At 34.3% G+C, this 21101-nt stretch overlaps 1 protein-coding gene across 1 annotated transcript in view; it reads right to left on the reverse strand.

Moving 5' to 3' along the window:
• Positions 1-21101, reverse strand: part of LOC131394061 (A disintegrin and metallopeptidase domain 3-like) — a 115046-nt gene that overhangs the window by 69772 nt on the left and 24173 nt on the right. Inside the window, 4 exon segments of the mRNA XM_058525267.1 lie at positions 55-126; positions 10767-10829; positions 19888-20065; positions 20534-20610. Coding sequence (XP_058381250.1) covers positions 55-126; positions 10767-10829; positions 19888-20065; positions 20534-20610 — 390 coding nt within the window.

Below are 21101 nucleotides of genomic sequence, written 5' to 3' on the forward strand. Positions count from 1 at the left end.
GCTACTGCATCAATAGAAATATTTCTTATTTAAATATGAAACATAAATACTTACACTGTTGATAAGACTAAAGATATGAACAACTTTCTCAGCTGCAACTGCCACTTCAGAGCCCATGTAATTATACTGAAAGACAAATTGTTGTTTCTTAATCAATAGTAAAAAAGACTAAACTACATCTTAAATGGATATAAAATATAAAATGTTAAAATAATGCAGTGCTCAAGTGAAAGGACAAAAGCAGAATTAAGATGTATCAGGTGCTTAGTAAGTTTTAAGCATAAACCTAGGGACTTCATATATTAATCAATAATATTAAAATGACATGATTGTGATTACCTCCCTCTTTACACATGCAGAAATTAAGGATCAAAAGTTAAGGTCAAGATTGCAACAAAGGCTAAGGGTGAGAATCAGGACTCAAATCTCTAACTAAATTGCTGTCTTTTTTGTCTGCTACACTATGCTCCATCATTTGTCTTCATCCAAATGAGACAAAAGGACTATATAATCTGGATAAACAATGTACTTTGTAAACACAGAGCTCTAAGTCCCATAATAATGAACCATCTAAGAGTATGTTCTCATTCAAGGGAACAAAAGTCATAATATTATCTCTGAAATACTTGTAATTGTGTGTGCACACACGTTTCTAAGTGTCGGCTGAAAACATAAAAAGTGACAGCTTGTGATCTTCAATAATCTCCAGTAAATCTGCGGAAGACTCCTGATAGAAAATAAAATGCAATGGCTAGAGTTTTCTGATACAGACAAAAGAGATGCCATCCCCCTAGCTCTTTAGAGACTCTTTGCACTTTGCTATTTCTCTGTATGTAAACTTCCCCAATAAGCCATACTATATAGTTACACAATGCAGCATGTGTGGTACTAGTGAAGGTGATCCTTTGCACGACTAAACATTTGAAAAGCAAGACAAATGAAAACAAAAATATGGTTTTGGAAATGAATCCACATGTCAATAATCACAAATTATCAACAGACCAACACTAAGCAAATGACAAAGACTAAAAAAATCCACTATAGGCAAATTAAAATTGAAACTCCTAAATTATAAGGACATACAAATATTAAGAGTCAAAGCAGGAAAATATATAACAGGACAATACCAGACAAAAAGTATATGTTATATTATGTGATAGTTACAGTAATTAATACAATAGTTATATTAATATGAAAAAAGCTTAAAGGCAAAAATGAATATAATAATCACAACATATAAAATATTCAATTCATCAGAAAGATGGATGCATTCTAAACTTGCTTATAACTAATAGCATAGCAACATAATACATAAAACAAAATTTAACAGAATTATAAATAGAAATTGATGATCGTAGTGAGGGATTTTTACATAGTTCTCTTAATTATTAAGAGATAAAGCAGGCAAATTAACAGTAAAGATATACAAGATTTTAAACACTCAAGCAAACTTTGGACATGATATGCACATATAAAAGTTAATATAAAACAATGAGATAATATATATATATATATTTTTCAAATGTTCATGAAAGTTTTATATAAATTGATTCATATTAGGCCATAAAACAGTTCTTTGAATATAAAACATAGTATGACTTAGATCACATTGTCCAACAACAATGCAATTAAGTTATAGTAGACTTGATTAAAAGTATTTTCATGATAACGTATTTCATGTAATGTATTTTTAATTAGATGGATAACTTCATTGTAGTTATATAACATAATGATCTTATTCTAGGTAAAAGCACACTGAAAAAAAAGCTCCATGATGCAATTTACAATTTACTTTCAAATGGAGAGAGCACAAGTGATAATGTGATACAATATTAACAATAAATCCAAGTAAAGATAATATAGGTGTTCTTTGTATTATTCTTATTCTTGCAACTTTTCTGAAAGTTTGAAAATATTTCCAAATAAAATGTTTAAAGATTTTTTTAGAAGGCTACTGCAGGAGAGAAGCAAGACGGTGGCATAGGTGGCCTCTGAACTCACCTCCTTCCACAGACAGTTGTAAGCAGACTTACAACTACTCTTGGAAAAATTATCCCTGAGAGAGAACTGAAAACTGGATAAGAGGAATCCCTGCAAAAAACAACAGTCCTAACTGAGGTGGAAGAGGCAGAAATTCCCTTCTGGAGAGAAAAGAAATACCACCTTCACAAGCCACAACGCTTCAGGGCTGTCCAGGAGCAATCCAAAGGTATGCTTCCCTGGATGAGTGGGGAACCTGACCCGAGGAGAATTGCTGCTATAGGTATTTTTTGGGCCCAGCACAACTGAGACAAGAGTCATAATATCTGGCTTTGCTGGCTACTAACAACAATGGGGAATACCCCCAAAAAGCTGAGACACAAAAAAATTATAGCTGGCTCTTAAGGGCCCATGCACAAACTCACCCATTTCAGAAAGCAAGCTAAAATCACCAGAAAGAAAGGTGCACAGTCCTTTAGTGAAAAGAGACTCACCTGATAGGCTATGGGTGCATCTCAGTGAGAAGTGAGATATGTCGAGGGACTAGGACACAGGCGGCGGCCATTGTTGTGACCTGGTGTGGGCGTGCTGACACAGACACCGGCAGACACCATTGGAGTTCTCCCTGTGGGCTGCTAGCCCAGGGTCTGCCCCACCCGCTAGAGCATCAATTTAATCCAGCTCAACCAAGGAAAGCAGCCTGCCCTAGGGACTGGACCCACCCAACAACAATCCCTCGGGCAACTTGTGGGCCTGCATAAGTGAGCTGCCTGGATTCTCTGCAGCCTGGCAAGTGGGTTCACCTCTGTGGGGCAGGGTGTGCACAAGGAGCAGGTGGAGAGTGTGGGGCATTTGTGGAGTGTGTGGGGCCCCAGCCTTGGAGGGACTGAGTCCCCTTCAGGGGGTCAGGGCATGTGCATGGGACAAGGCTATGTTGACAGTGTGTGTTGCCCTGTGGGCAGCAGGGCTTGTCAGCTGCAGAAGACTTGTGCTTCTCAAGCAGCCACATAGGGGATCGGCCCCACCTTCCAAAGCCTGAAACAATTGGATGGTCCCATGCCAGGGGCCAGCCCTACCCAACTGCAATCCGCAGAGAGCTGACAAGAGCCTTACGAGCGAGATGCTTAAAACAATTGTAAGCCTCTGAGCCTAACAACCAGCCATGCTGGGAGCCTACTCACTTAATAGAAAAACTGCAACAGGAATGTGCTATTAGACCTTGTAGCCAACTTTGCTGGGGCTCCTCACACCTGACAAAGAGACCAAAGGGCCCACAACAACCACACACAGATGAGCATTACAACCAGCCAGCCAGGGGGACAGCTCAGCCTCCCAGGGCACCTAGGGCAAGAACAAGCCTGCCACAACAGAAGGACACATGTAGCCCACCCAGGAATCACTCCTGAAACATCTTGGACTGGTGACAAGAGAGAAGCACACTGCTGGGCCTCATAAGGCGTCACTGACATAAGGTCACCTCTCCAAGATCAGGAGCCACAGCTGACCTACCTAATACATAGATACAAGCATGAGAAAGAGGCAAAATAAGGAGGCAAAGGAATACGTTCCAAGTAAGGGAACAGGACAAAACCCCAGAAAAAGGAACTAAATGAAACAGAAATGAGCAATCTACCTGACAGTTCAAACAAAGAGTCATAAGGATGTTCACTGATCTTGTGAGAAGAACGGATGAACTTAGTGAGAATGTCAACAAAGAAATGGAATATATAAAAAAGAACGAATCAGAAATGAAGAATACAATACTGGAAAAGAAAAATTCACTAGAAAGACTTAAAAACAGAGTAGAGGATACAGAAGAATGGATCAGCGAGCTGGACAAAAGACAAGAGGAAATCACCCATGCTGAACAGATTAAAAAAAGAAAGAATTAAAAAGAGTGAAGACAGTCTAAGGGACCTCTGGGACAAAATCAAGTGCACTAACATCAGTGTTATAGGTGTCCCAGAAGGAGAAGAGAGAGACAAAGGAGCACAGAATATATTTGAAGAAATAATAGCTGAAAACTTCCCTAACCTTAGGATGGAAACAGACATCCAGGTACAGGAAGCATAGAGAACACCAAACAAGATAACCTAAAGAGGCCCACACCAAGACACATCATAATTTAAATGTCAAGAATTAAAGATAAAGAGAGAATCCTAATAGCCACAAGAGAAAGGCAACAAGTTACATACAAAGGAAACCACATAAGGCTGTAAGCTGACTTCTCAGCAGAAATCTTATAGAGTAGAAGAAAGAGGCATGATATATTTAAAATGCTAAAAGGAGAAAACCTAGAGCAAAGAATACTCTACCTGGCAAGGTTATTATTCAGAATGGAAGGAGAGATAAAGAGCTTCCCAGACAAGCAAAAATTAAAGGAGTTTGCCACCAAGAAACCAGTCCTACAAAAAATGCTAAAGGGACTTATTTAAGAGGGAAAGAGAAGACCACAAATAGGAAAAAATTATCTATTTCCATGATAAGAAGGTAATGGATACAAATGCACAAATGAGGTTAGATATGATATCAAAAACATAAAACATGGGAGGAGGGGAGTAAAAGAGAAGTGCTTTTAGATAGAGGTCAAACTAAAGAGACCATCAACTTAGTGTAGACTGCTATATACATAAGTTATTATACATGAACCTCATGGTAATCACAAACCAGAAACCAATAATAAATACACAAAAAACTAAGAGAAAGGAACCCAAACATAATACTAAAGAAAGCCATCAAACCACAAGGGAAGAGAGCATGAGAAGAAGAAAGGAATACAGCAGAACTACTAAAACACCAAGAAAAAAAATGGCAGTAAGTACATACTTATTAAAAGTTACTTTAAATGTCAATGGACTAAATGCTCCAATTAAAATGCTTAGGAGGACTGATTGTATAAAAAAAACAAGACCCATATATAAGCTGCATACAAGAGACACACTTCAGCCCTAAAGACACTCACAAACTGAAAGTGAAAGGATGGAAAGAGATAATCCATGCAAATTGCAATGAAAAGAAAGCTGGGGTAGCAATATTCATATGAGAAAAAATAGACTTTAAAACAAAAACTATGACAAGAGACAAAGAAGGACACTACATGATGATCAAGAGAACAATCCAACAAGAGGATATAAATCTCATCAATATCTATGCACCAAACATAGGAGCACCTAAATATGTAAAGCAATTATTAACAGACATAAAAGGAGAAATAGCCAGTAACACAATAATAGCAGGGGACTTAAATACTCCACATATCATCCAAACAGAAGATCAATAAGGAGACATTGGCCTTAAATGACACACCAGACCAGACAGACTTAGCAGGTATATACAGAATATTCCATACAAAAACCACAGAATATACATTCTTTCCCAATGCACATGGAACATTCTCCAGAACTGATCACATATTAGGCCACAATACAAGTCTCAATAAATTTAAGAAGATTGAAATAATACCAAGCATCTTTTCTCACCACAACAGTATGAAACTAGACATCAACTATAGGAAGAAAATCAGAAAAGCCACGAATATGTGGAGAATAAACAAAATCCCACTGAACAACAATTGGGTCAATGAAGAAATCAAAGGAGAAATCAAAACATATCTGGAAACAAATGAAAATGAAAATACAACATGCCAGAAGTTAAGGGCTACAGTAAAAGCTATTGTAAGAGGGAAGTTTATAGCAATACAAGCGTAACTCAACAGCAAAAATCTCAAATGAACAATCTAACAGTGCACCTAAAGGAAGTGGAAAAAGAACAAACAAAGCCCCAAATAAGTAGAAAGAGGGAAATAATAAAAATCAGAACAAAAATAAATAGAGACTTAAAAAAACAATAGAAAGAATCAACATAACCAAGAGCTGGTTTTTTGAAAAGACAAACAAAATTGACAAACCTTTGGCTAGACTCACCAATAAAAAAAGAGATAAGGCTCAAATAAGTAAAATCAGAAATGAAAGAGGAGAAATTACATCAGTCACCTCAGAAATACAGAAGATTGTAAGAGAATATTGTGAAAAGCTATAAGCCAACAAATTGATAATCTAGAAGAAATGGATAAATTCTTAGAATCATACAACCTTCCAAAACTGAATCAAGAAGAAATAGAATAGAATAGAAATAGAATAGACCAATCACCACTAAGGAGATCTAAACAGCAATCAAAAACCTCCCCAAAAATTAAAGTCCAGGACCAGACAGCTTCCCTGGTGAACTCTACCAAACATTCAAAGAAGACTTAATACCTATCCTTCTCAAACTCTTCCAAAAAATTGAAGAGAAGGGGAAGCTTCCTAACTCATTCTACAAAGCCAACATTATCCTGATACCACAACCAGACAAGGACAATACAAAAAAGGAAAATTACAGGCCAATATCACTGATGAACATTGATGCAAAAATCCTCATCAAAATACTAGCAAATCGATTACAATAATACATTAAAAAGATCATACACCATGATCAACTGGGATTTATTTTAGGAATGCAGGGATGGTTCAACATCCACAAATCAATCAACATGATAAACCACATTAATAAAATGAAGAATAAAAATCACATGATATCTCAATAGATGCAGAGAAAGCATTTGACAAGATACAGCATCCATGTATGATAAATACTCTGAATAAAATGGGTATAGAAATAAAATATCTCAACATAATAAAGGCCATGTATGACAAACCCACAGCTAATATCATTCTCATTGGTGAAAAACTGAAAGCTATTCCTCTAAGAGCAGGAGCCAGATAGGATGCCCACTTTGACCACTCCTATTTAACATAGTATTGGAAGTCCTAGCCAGAGCAATCAGACAAGAAGAGAAATAAAAGGGATCCAAATTGGAAAGGAAGAAGTGAAACTGTCACTATTTGCAGATGACATGATTTTATATATAGAAAATCCTAAAGAATGCACCAAAATACTTTTAGAAATAATCAATGAATATGGTAAAATTGCAGGATACAAAATCAGCATAAAAAATCAGTTTCATTTCTATACACTAGCAATGAAGTAGCAGAAAGACAAATTAAGAATACAATGCCATTTACAATTGCAACAAAAAGAATAAAATACCTAGGAATAAACTTACCTAAAGAAGTGAAAGATCTGTACACTGAAAACTATAAAACATTGTTGAAAGAAATTGAAGAAGACACAAAGAAATAGAAAGACAGCCCATGCTCTTGGATTGGAGGAATTAACATAGTGAAAATGTCCACACTTTCTAAAGCAATCTATAGATTCAGTGCAATCCCTATCAAAGTTTCAACAACATTTTTCACATAAATAGGACAAAGAATCCTAAAATTTATATGGAACAACAAAAGACCCCCACTAGCCAAAGGAATCTTCAGAAAAATGAACAAAGCTGGAGGTATCACACTCCCTGATTTCAAAATATACTACAAAGCTATAGTAACCAAAACAGCCTGGCACTGGCACAAAAACAGACACATAGATCAAGGGCACAGATACGGGAACCCAGAAATAAACCCACACATCTATGGACAGCTAATTTTCGACAAGGGAGCCAACAATATACAATAGAGAAAGCAAAGTCTCTTCCATAAATGATGTTGGGAAAACTGGACAGCCACATGCAAAAAAAAATGAAAGTAGTCCTTTATCTTACACCATACACAAAATTACCTGAAAATGGATTAAAGACTTGAATGTAAGACCTGAAACCATGAAACTTCTAGAAGAAAGCATAGGCAGTATGCTCTTTGACCTCAGTCTTAGCAACATATTTTCAAGTACTGTGTCTGACTGGGCAAGGGAAACTGTAGAAAAAATAAACAAATGGGACTACATTAAACTAAAAAGTTTCTGCACAGCAAAGGAAACCATTGACAAAACAAAAAGACAACCTAACAATTGGGAGAAGATATTTGTAAACCATACATCTGATAAGGGGTTAATCTCCAAATTATATAAAGAACACATACATCTCAACAATAAAAAAACTAACAACCCAATTAAAATATGGGAAAAAGACCTGAACAGACATTACTCCAAAGAAGATATACAGATGGCCCATAGGCACATGAAAAGATGTTCAACATCATTAACTATCAGGGAAATGCAAATCAAAACTACAATGAGATATCACCTTACGCCCATCAGAATGGCTATAAATAACAAGACAGGAAATAACAAGTAGTGGAGAGGACGTGGAGTGAAGGGAACACTCATACACTGCCAGTGGGAGTGCAAACTGATGCAGCCACTATGGAAAACAGTATGGAGATTCCTCAAAAAATTAAGGATAGAAATACCATATGATCCAGCTAGTCCACTGCTGGGTATTTATCCAAAGAACATGAAAACATGAATGCATAAAGATACATGCACCCTGTTTTGATTGCAGCATTATTCATAATAGCCAAGACTTGGAAGCAATATAAGTGCCCATCAAGGAATGAATGGATAAAGAAGATGTGGTACATATACACAGTGGAATACTACTCAGCCATAAGAAACGATGAAATCCAGCCATTTGTTACAATATGGATGGACACTAAGGGTATTATACTAAGTGAAATAAGTCAGAGGGAGAAGGTCAAATACCGTATGATCTCAGTCATAATTAGAAGATAAAAACAACAACAAATACACAGAGACAGAGATTGGATTGGTGGTTACCAAAGGGGAAGGGGGGAGGGAGGAGGACAAAAGGGATGATTAGGCACACGTGTGTGGTGATATATTGGAATTAGTATACGGGTGGTGAACATGATGTACTCTATGCAGAAATAGAAGTATAATGATGTACACCTAAAATTTATACAGTGTTATAAAGCAATGTTTCCTCAATAAAAAAAGGATTAAAAAAATGTTTAAAAGGCACAGATGAAATAAAAGTAATTTCAGTGAACAAAAGATGAAGAGAATTCATCAACAGGCTAAACAGAAATATCAGAAACACAGGCCTACAAGAAAGAATGAAGAACTTGGGAAATGGTAAGTATGTGGAAAAAAATGAAATACTTTTTTCTTTCTTTAATTTCTTTAAATGACTGAACATTTAATTTAAAATAATTTATTCTGTGGTTTATAACACATGGAGAAGTAACATAAGTTACAGTAATATCACAAAGGTGTTAAATGGAATTTTGCTGTTATAAGGCTCTTATATCTGAAGTCGTATAACATTAATTCTAGATTGTAATAAATTGTGATAAATTAGGAACGCTAATTGGAACCACTCGTTAAACCACTAGAGTGAGGTGGGGAAGATAAAGAGATATAGCAGAAAAAACAAATATACGAGATAAAAATAAATGCTGAAAATAACCACTATTCCAAGGGTAGCAAAGGAGGAACAAAAGAACAAATAATTTATCAAACAAATAGATCGGTAATAGCATAGGAGTACTTAACCTACATTCAAAGTTATCAGTACTTTTGATAAACATATCAACTATACATTCTAAGGAAAAGGCGGGAATTATCTGACCCAGTAGAGGAAAAAAAGATCTATCTGTACACTGTTTAGCATCAAACTTTAAAATTTAAGACACATAAGCTCAACATAAAGGAGGGGAAATACTAATCATAGGGTACTATAAAGAATTCTTCGGAGTTTGTTTTTATTTTTATTTTTTTTGCGTGAGACATTTGTATTTGAAAATGTCTTCTGTTGCTATTGGAAGGTAGGCAACTAAGTGGAGAGAGGAAATTGGGCCATCTAGATTTAATTTTAGAAACCTCATGAGGTTGGCTGTGGCAGCATAATTCCAATGCTTGTGATCCTGGTTTTAGGCCAAATAGTGTTATTCTCCATGTAGCAACAATAATGAAAATATAAATGCCCCAAAGGGCGTTATCTAGTAAAATAGATTAAATTATATTAAATATGTTAATTGGACACGATGTAAACATTACAATTAAATTGAAATAATATATTCCATTAATATATGGGAACACACTATAAAATAGTTTACTAAATAGCATATATAAAAAAGATATATAAATATATACATATATGTATGTATATATTAAAAATAGGAAATGTGTGCATATAAGTTATCTCCTGGTGATAAAATTATGTGTTTTCTTTATTATTTTGTTATTGTTTTTGTAAAAAATTATTTAAAGATCTAAAGATTTCCTTTTATAAACAAAGTCTCACACATTACTACACTCATTGAGAAACTTTATGAAAAAATATCAGTGATAATGGACAAATGAGACTTTTTAACTTGCTACGCATATGGCTTTGCTAAAACTGATTGTATAAACAAAAATTTCTGTGACTAAATGAATGTTCCTATGAATAATTCTTTCCATTTTTAAAATACAGAACTTTCCACCAGAGAACCCAAGCTACTATAAAGCATATAATAATCTTATAAAAGACAATATTTAGTAACAAGGATCTCCAATTGAGTAATAAATGAAATAGCCGGTTTTAAAATGGAAATTGATTTAAGGAAAAGAGTTTCACCACGATTTGGGGTAGATTCAGAAATATCTGCAGCTAGTTATAATCCAATAGATTATAGTGTACTAGAATCCTTCCATTATACAATGTTATACATTATTGCTAGAATTCTATACTGATTTGGAAATCAATACCATAAATATTGATCTCCTATGTCAATGTACAGGCAATTGACAACATTTCTTTATATTCTGCTTTACTGAGATCTGTATTTTGAACAGAGTAAAATATATCTGTATTGCAAACAATGGAAGTTTCTTTTTCATATTCCCTTTGAATTTAAACACAAAATAAAGATAGGAAGAAATATAACAATAATGCATACCAAGGCTTTATCCATAATGATTTGTATCTTCAGAATTCTTTTCAATAGCACATCTGAATTTTTCTGGGAAACAGAGGGCATGAATTAAATAAAACATTTTTTAAAATCTTATATTGTTTATAATTATGTACATTATATATCCATATATAATGTATAATACGTATATCCATATATACACACACACACAGAAGTATAGATAGATAAATAGATAAATAGGTACAAATACAGATATATAAAGATAGAGATAAACATAATAGGAAAATAAAAGGATGGATGCCACTGAGTAAATAAGCAGGTGAGATTCCAAATAAAAATTTTAGGAACAAATCAGAAGCTTTTATTTTATATTCTTGATAATTAGAATCCTCCAGAAAGTCACTGAAATAAGGGAGAACTCATGTATCCTTTCTCTCAACACCTTCCTCTAGCACACTCTCCCAACCCTCAAGCTAAACAAACTCCCACCAATTTTCCCCCAAACATTGCCTCTATTTTCTCATTGCTGTTGTACTTTTAATTATTTAACTTACACTTTGGCTTACACTCTATAAATGCATCCATTTTAAGAATACAGTCATATGAATTGGTACTAACGTGTGCACCCATGTAACCATTTCTGTAAGTAAGACAAAGCATATTTCCATCACCTTTTTCCAAGTCAACAGCCCACATGGCTCAAGGCAACCAACAGTCTGCTTTCTCTCACCATAAATTAAAATAATCTATTCTAAAATTTCATATAGATAGAATCACAGGGTATGTGCTCTCTTATATCTGGCTTCGTTCACTCAGCATTCATCTATGTTGTTGTGATTATTAATAATTCATTAGTTTTTACTGCTAAGTAGTATGCCATTTCAGAAATACATCACAATTTGTTTATACGTTTACTGTTGATGATCACTTGGATTATTTAGACATTTTAGCAATTACAAATAAAGCTGCTATGAATATCCATGTGCAGGTCTTTGTGCATTTATATTCTTTCCTTTTTCTGGTTAAATACTTAGAAATGGAATACCTGAGTCATATGGTAATTGTGGGTGTGTAAAGTAGTACAAAAGTGCCAGATTGCTTTCTAAAGTAGTTTGATCATTCTGCATTTTCACCAAGGATTAATAAGAGTGCCAAGTGCTGCACATTCTTGCCTATACTCGGTATTGTCAGTCTTTTTCTTTGTATCCATTCTTGTCAGTCTGCATTAATATCTCATTGAAGTTCTAATCTGCAGTTCCCTGATGATTAATGATGTTGAACATCTTTTCACATGCTGATGGCTCATTAATTTCCTTTCTCCTAAGTTTCCTACTAGAAATTTTACATTTTGTCTTGACATTTAAGACTATGCTCTAGTTCAATTTTTTAAATAAGAGCCAAGATTCATTTTCTTCCACATGGAGGATAGCCAGGCTTCTAGCATCATTTGTTGAAGAGATCATTCTTTAACCTTTCAAAGTCCTTAGCATCTTTGTGGAAAATCAATCAGCCAATAGTATGCAGGTTTACTTCTGATCTACTCTGTTCCATTGTTCTATATGTCTATACTTATAATAATGACACAATATGTATCTCTATAGCAGTGATCAGCAAACCATAACCCAAGGTATGGCCACTTGTTTTGTAAACAATGTTTTATTGGAACACACTCACATCATTTATTTGTGTATTGTCTATGCTGCTTTCATGCTTCAAAAGCAGAGTGAAGTAGCTGCAACAGACCACATGCCCCACAAGCCTAACATTTTTACTACCTAGCCCTTCAAGGATAAGTAACGTAAGCCTTCCATCTTGTCCTTCTTTTTAAAGCTGTTTGACTATTCTAGGATATTTGCATCTCTTTACACATTTGAGAACCAATTTCTACAAAATGTTTCCTGGAATTTTAGTTGGGATTACACTAAATCTACAGATCAATTTGGGGAAAATGAACATCTGTCAATTTCTTCCTCTTCTGTGACTTTGCTAGACTCTCTTATTAGTCCTGATAGCTTGGTGGAGATCCTTTAGGATTTTCCATGTACAGAGTTAGATCACTAAAAAAATAGTGTTACTTTTTCCTTTCAAAAACACGTGCCCTTGATTATTACCCTTTTTCTTATTGCACTATCTAGGCACTCGAGTAAAATGTTGACTAGAAGTAGTGAGGGCAAACAGCCTCCTGTCATTCCTAATCTTAGGGGCTGTTTTAGTCAGTTCAGGCTACAAAAAATATATCACAGACTAGGTGGCTTAAACAACAAACATTTATTTCTCACAGTTTGGGACGCTGGGAAGTTCAAGATCAAGGCACCAGCAGATGTAGTGTCTGATGAGAGCACTCTTACTAGTTTGCAGATGGCCATCTTTTCCTTGTACACTCATGGGAAGGAGAGCAGAGAGAGATCTCCTGTCTCTTCCTCTTTTTATAACAGCATTAATCCCATCATGAGGACCCTGCCCTTATGACCTAATCTAACCTAATCTATTTTCCAAAAGCCCTTCCTAATACCATCCTATGCGGGGTTAGAGTTTCAACATACGAATTGGCGGGGTGGGGATGGTCACAAGTATGCAGTCCATATCAGAGACAAAACATTCAGTCACTTACATTCATTATATTAGCTGTAGATGCTAATAGATGCTCTTTGTTAGATCAATGAAATTTTCTATTTCTAGTTTTTATCATGAATGGGTGTTGAATTTTGCCAAATGATATTTCTGGAACTATTGATATGATTCTCTTGTTTTCTACATAAATCCGTTAAATTGTTGGACTTAATGCCTATTTTGCTATACCGATTGAAGTAATATTGCCGCCAGGTTTCACAGATACTATAGTCTCAGAATTCTTGAAAAAGTAAGAATGTTTTTATATATAACGGCAACCTGACTGGGTAAAAATTTGTTGGGATATTGCATACAGGCATATCTCATTTTATTGCAGTTTGCAGATATTGTGTTTATTACAAGACCCTTCATCAGCAAAAAGATTACTACTTGTTGAAGGCTCACGTGATAGTTAGCATTTTTTAGCAATTAAGTATTTATTAAGGTATGTACACTTTTTTTAGACATAATGCTATTGTACACTTAATAGACTACTGGATAGTTTAAACATAACTTTTATATGCATTGGGAAATCAAAAAATTTGTGTGACTTGCTATATTGTGATATTTGTTTTATTGCAGTGGTCTGGAACCGAACCTACAATGTCTCCGAGGTATGTACCCCCTAGAGAAGCAATTCTCTATACCCCCTCTTAGATAGACATTCTTGACTGTCTTATAAGTATTTCATTTTGGCAAAGGTTAAAGCCAGTTTGAATTTTTCCACCTTTGTGGGTGACTTTCCTTGAGGCCAAGGTGCCTATAGGATTATTCATTATATATTTATAAAGTCCAGTATATTTACCATATTATATCTCAGTGTTGTCAGTTTTTATCAGGGTTTCTTGGGACATTTTTCAAATTCAGCACTCCTTTATTTCAACAAAATTTTATTCTTTAATAACCTGGAATACTTTGTGTGCTATTTTATCAGTGAATGACAATTTTGATTATCTTTAATTTCTATTATCAATCTTTTATACTCTATTAGTCAGGGTTCCCCAGAGATACAGAGTAAATAGGATGTCTGTATGTATGTTTATACATTCATTTTAATTTATTATAACTAGATTTATGATAAGGAATTGGCTTATGATTCTGGAGGGTGGGCCAGTAGGCAGGAGATCCAGGGAGAGCTGATGCTGCTCTTCAGGTCTGGAGGCCTTCAGACTGGAGACCCAGGGAGAGCTGATGCCACAGTTCCAGTCTGAAGGCAGCTGGCTGGAAAAGTCTGTCTTATTCAGGGGAGGGTCGGTCCTTTTGTTCTATTCAGGACATCAATCAATTGCATGAGATCCATTCACGTTATGGAGGACAATCTGCTTTACTCAAAGTCCACTGATTTAAATGTTAAATCTTATTCAAAAACATCTTCACCAAAACACTCATCAAATTTGACCAACTATCTGAGCACTGTGGTCCAGCCAAGTTGACACATAAAATTAACCATCACACATTCTTAGGTGTTCTCTACCTACCATCGTTTTTACATCACTGCTTTCTCTATTTCCTTAAACCTGGCTATAATATTACAAATTGGGGTTTCAGCTCAATGTTTATTCTGTTATTCACTAGTTCTATTATCAGTGTCTTTCATTTTTAAAATAGCTTTATTTTTCTCTTACATTTATTTCCTGAGCACTTCCAGGGATCTTTTAAGCAGACTGTATAGAGGTAGACCATTAGGATACTAAAGAACATATCTCTGGGGTCATATTACCTAGGTTTGAATTTTAATGCAGCAATGTACCAGAAAATTTCCTAGATCAATAATTTAAACTCTCTAAATCTCAGTTTCGTGGTCTGAAAAGAGAGATAATGGTACTAACTCTTAGAATTGTTGAAAGAATTAGAAAGACACAATTAGAAAGATGGGATATATGTAAAGCTCTTAGAACAATATATGGCACCTATGAGGCAGTATGTGAATATAAAATAACATCAGTATTGTTTTTTTACTCACTCTGGATTTTGTATTTTTCTATCTTACTTTTTAGATTTATATTCATTCATATGCCCCGTGTTTACTCCTTTCTGAATATTATTCTTATTTTAGATTACATGCAGTTCTTTCAAGTCCAACCTTTCTTGAAAAAAGGGTGGGAAATAGTGACTTTTATTACACTTTGGGTTACATTATAAGAAATGGCCAATTATCCAAGAATGATGTTTACTCCCTCTGCAAAAGAAGAGATGTCAATGAGAGGCACCTGTCCAGGTTCAAGTGCATCAAGGTGGAAACATACACACTCTTTTCCCTTTACTCCTGATTAGATTTAGATAATCTAGTGGGAGACTCTTAGGGGCCCTGAGTGAAAGCCAGGAAGGGAAGCAACCAGGAGAGTTTCATCCACCTTGGTCTTTGCCTGAGCAAGACATAACCTTTATGTTAAACCACTGAGAGCTGGAAATTGTTTGCTTTGAAATCAAGTGGTATTTGACCTAATAGTGATTCTCATGAAGAATATAGTTTGAGGAAAGCTGCTTACACAGTTGTGCCATTTTTTGATTTGGTTGAAAGTTCACTCTATTTGGTTGTGATTGTGGTTAGCTGCTATTTTCATTCAGGATGAGAGTAGAGTTTTTTTTCTTTTGTTTGACCATGGTTTGTTTGTTTTATACATTAGGAAGGACGTTTCACATTAGGGAGGAAAGAAATGGTCTCAATAAAAAAATCTCAATTAAGTAGTTCTGGTTGGGTACAGAATTATAGACTGGAAATTACTTCACCTCATTTTAAGTAATTGTAGTATTGCCTTTCAACTTTCAGTATTGCTGCTGGAAAATTTCATGCCATTCTGCATCTTCATCACGTATAAGAAATCTGATTTTTTTATATCAGTCCAGAAACTCATCTTAAGTAATTGAGAATTTTTCTTGGATTGTTTTGTGATTTATGCAACTCAATTTTCTTTGTTTATTTGTACTGGAACTCCTATTAGTATCACCCATATTGTTATTTTAACTTCATTTCTTATCTCTCAAATTTCCCTTTCATTTGTCTTCATTCTTTATCTTTTGTGTGATTTCTGGAATTTTATTTTGTAAACTTTCTATTGAATTTTTACATTTTCATTATCAGACTTTTAATTTCCAAGAACTGTTACTTATCCGCTGAAAGTTATTTTTTAAATAGCACTCCATTCTTATTTTGCGGATGAAATATTTTCTCTTACCTCTCTGAGGATATTGTCATTTTGTTTTCTTCACCCTCTATATTCGGGTACCTCAAACTTTAAAACTTTGATTTTTTTCATGTCTCCATCTTCCATAGTAAATTGTTTCATCACATAGCTAGTGCCCCTTCATATTAGAAATTGAACATTTAATGGCTTATTCCAACATGTATAACCACATATGGAGTTTATGGGCTGTTGTCTTCACAGAGGGTAATTTGTCTGGGTTGTTGGTTGGAAACATCCTGCTGTCAATATGGTTAGTTTTGATTCTTTGGGCTGGTTTGATTCCATCCTAGAGAAGGGTCTTCCAATACACGTCTTAGAATGTGTAAGCCTGGTTTCCAATATCCAGTGTGCCAAGTTTAACTTAATTACATTAGTTTCGGTATGGTGTTCTTTCCCTAGTGTGAAATGCAATAGAACGTCTGCCTTCAATTATCTATCAGTCTGCAACAGAGACAATTGATTAGGAGAGGAAATCAGGATTCTAAATATTTACACAACTTATTTTCAACTAATTCTCTTCTTAGGTCCGCCTTTAAAGTCACTCCCTAATGTGTTTGGGCATGCAATTCCAGAAATGTTTCAGTAGCACTGCACTATGTATCGAGTTTCCAACAGGAGATCCCAATTGTCAGTTTAGGATTCAGCTTTTTAGGGGCTAAATCAGCTACTATTCAATTTCCATTGTTCTTACTCCTATCCGGTTCTGTTTGTATGTTTACACCATTTTAAAAATCCCTTTTCACTTTCGTGGGGTTTAAGAAAGGGAAGGAGTAAATGCATGTATCCAATGTGCTTTTAAAAGATAACCCCTTTATTGTAATTTGTTTAGTTTCTGTTCCATTTTTCAACTCTGGTTATAATGGATGTGTTCACCTTGTTTATAAGTTTATTTACGTTTACTTTCAGAAATATAAAAATGTGCCTACAATATGAGTTTTCACATTACCTTTTTCTGTTCCTTTCTAAAATCTGTTACCTTGAAGATATTCATTTTGTTTATTTGTGCTTATAAAAGCACTAGCGCACGTGAAAACATGTTTAACTAAACCCATAGATTTAAGTCTATCAAATTCAGGATGAAAAGCAATTATCGAGTTTCCCTATATATATAAAATATAACATTCATAAACACGTACCATACCCACTTATCTCCATTCCTGCAGTGACTGCCCTGGTTTTTTCTTAGGTTCTGAAACCTTTGTCTCTATTTTATTTCATTATTGCATTTTGTTTTGTACCCAAACTTTTCATAATTACTTCCATTACCTTGCTCCACTACATTAGAAAATGTGCTGAGCAAATACTCATAGTAGTAGTAGCAATGTTATTGATCACTTACATTTTTCCACATACTGTAGTAATTTCCATTTATAAACTTATTTAATCTTTGAAATAATTGTTGAGTTAGGTATTATTTTTATTATTGGCTTTTTACAAGTGAGAACATTTAAACACAGAAAGGTTATGTTATTCACCCAAGTTCTTGTGTCTACAGATGGACAGACTTGGATTTCAGACTGAGGCAGTTGGGACTGTCTATTATCTGTATCTCTTCCAATCCCTCTCTTGTTGCTGATTCACTGGAGGGGGATGGCTTCAAGTGCTGTGTTATTTGTCTTTCTCAAAGCATGTCCACCCCTTCAGCTTTTCCCTCTGCCACAGAAGAGTATTCATGGAATAATTCAAAGTTTTTCAATTTAATTTATGTGATAGTGCTCTATTTCAGTTGTGAAAATTGCCTTCGTGTCCAATGCTGTGTTGCAACATGCAGATGGTTTCTAGAACTGGCATAAAGTTTGTGGTCATATCTTAGTTTCATTAAAAATAAAATTTTAATTTCTATATATGGTCATATTTTACCATTTTTATGAGTTTCTGAAAGGGTAGTTTTATTAATCTATATTTGTACCAACATCTTTGCCAAAATAAATAAAAGTAAATGAAAGCAAGAGTGAGATGGAGTCCATCATAAATTAAATTCTAGTTTCATTTATTACTATTTTGTTTTGCTTCTCTTTAATATGATATCCAATTTTGATGAGAATATGTGGACAGAGATTCTTTTCTTTGGCCACTGATGATAAAATGTAAAGTTGTTCAAAATTTCTTAAGGAGGAACTTAGGATATGTATATATAAAAAAACCTTTGGAAATATGCCTACTCTTACATGTGAGTATTCAGAAGCAAAGTATGATTGCTCAAAAATTGGGTACACTTGTGAAGTTCATTTCTTGATTAAATTAAAAATGTAAATGTGTAAAATATGACATAGTTTTATAAAATATATACATTTTAAGTTTGTGCATATATACATAGATATATATGAAAAAGTATAAAAGAGTATACATCAAAATAATTGCAGTGGATTCCACAATAGCATTTACCTCTAGAAAATAGCATTATTATTTCATTTACATATGTATATATTTAATATTTTAACAGATGTACCTCTAGAAAATAGCATTATTATTTCATTTACATATGTATATATTTAATATTTTAACAGATGTTAACCAATATTAATTTAAAATGACAAATGTAAAATAATTTAATGATAAGTAAAAATGTACATTATCCTCTTAATAGCAAAAAGAAAATGTCAAAGAAGCATATGTGGTTAGATCATTTTTTGTTTTAAAAAAATCTATACATTTATAACTAGATATATTAAAAAAACTGGAACAAATACTTGAAAATGCTAACAGAACTATCTCTAGCCAAGGAGATCTGAAACAATTTCTTGCCTTTTTTCTACTTTTAAATTTGCTCTTCAAATAACACTTTTTTACAAGGAAAAAAATATATTGACAAGGAAAATGCTGACAAAGTAATAATCAGCAAATTTGGGTATCATTATACTAGTAGGATGCAAATTAAGTAACAATGCAACTCTATATACACATAAAAATACTTACAATTAGAGAATTGTGGTTTTTGAATTATGTGTCTTCATATCTATTGCATTTTCTAAATAGTGTGTGAATAAACAAAAATATATTTAAAATAAATATATTACAAGAGAAGGTTTTAATATGATCAACATATGTTTAAATTTGTTTTCCAAATGTGACACATTTCATTGTGAATATGTTTATCAAAAGTAACACAAGTGGGGCCGGCCCTGTGGTGCAGTGGTTAAGTCCGGTGAGCTCTGCTTTGGTGGCCTGGGTTCGCGGGTTCAGATCTCGGGCGCAGACATACACCACTCATCAAGCCATGCTATGGCAGCGACCCACATACAAAATAGAGGAAGACTGGCGCAGATGTTAGCTCAGGGCAAATATTCCTCACCAAAAAATATATATATATATATAACACAAGTGAAGATCTCATAAAAGGGGTTACTTACTTCGGATTTCACAAGGATCCTGTAGGATTTATCTACCAATTGGGTCAAACGATAAGTTTTTCGTAAGGGAGGAAAATCAATTTTATTATTCTTTATTTGATAAAGCATATGCTCATATGTAGCTGCAGATTCCAATGGTTCAATTCCATAACTGACATTTTCCAATTGCAATAATCCCCTGAATATTTAAATTAAAAAAGAAAAGGTAATTAATATAGATTTCCCACTGAGAAATGTAAATCAACATTAAATAATAACATTTTATAGAAATTTAATAGTGGTCTTTGTGGTCTGATCTCTAAGAATCATCCCATGTTACTTGGATTAACTTTCAGACTCAATTTTATACCTTCTTCTGTCTATTATGGCATTTAGCCGTGACTGTGGTTCTAGTGTGGCTAAGAAATGTGAATATTCTTCATACTAGTGGGAGGTTTTTCTGAATAAATTTTACAACTGCAAGCCTGGTACAGAGACAAAGAGAATATGAAAAAGGATAAGAAGAAGAAGAGGAAAACAAAGCACATGAGAAGAAAACAATCAAAGTCTATATTTTCTTTGCCTGCACTCTATCCTTTAAGAAGTTTCTAAAAATAAAGCTTACATAAGATTTTCAATCATGTACATCTCTTGAATATGCCAATACCTGAGTCCGGAACAAGTGTTTAGTGTCACAACTGATTTTGGAATCTCTGCGGCATATCCTTGATGAAAGCAATGGCCCTAAACAGGAGTATATAAAGATACATTCATGAATGATTTGAAAACAAAGTTTTTGGTTTTATCCTTACTTTGTAGACATCATCAAACATTCAGATTTAGCCATTACCATAACAATATTCACTAGATATTCCATTTCCTTGTTATCTACCTGCAATCTCTCCCTCTAAACCCTCTTCAGCCTATGAATAATCATGACCTCTAACCTCCCCCAAATAATTCTTGCTATAATTCTAAATTTTTGGCAAACAACTTTCTTTTCTGCATCTTTTCTTTCTCAGCCACATTGCTTAAATGTATAGTTTATAACTGCTAACTCAGTGTAATTAACAGTATTAATTTGACTTCAACTGTGAACATTTCAATTGTTTTTTGTCCCCCAAAAGTATCTTAAATGACATTTCCTCATTTTTATTTCTTTTTAGTATCTCACCATATTGGTCATCCCTAGTTCCACTCTCCTGCACATGGACTGTCACAGCATTAGTCTTCCC

This window comes from Diceros bicornis, chromosome 29 (genome assembly GCF_020826845.1).
Source record: "Diceros bicornis minor isolate mBicDic1 chromosome 29, mDicBic1.mat.cur, whole genome shotgun sequence".
In the NCBI taxonomy this organism is placed as follows: Eukaryota; Metazoa; Chordata; class Mammalia; order Perissodactyla; family Rhinocerotidae; genus Diceros; species Diceros bicornis.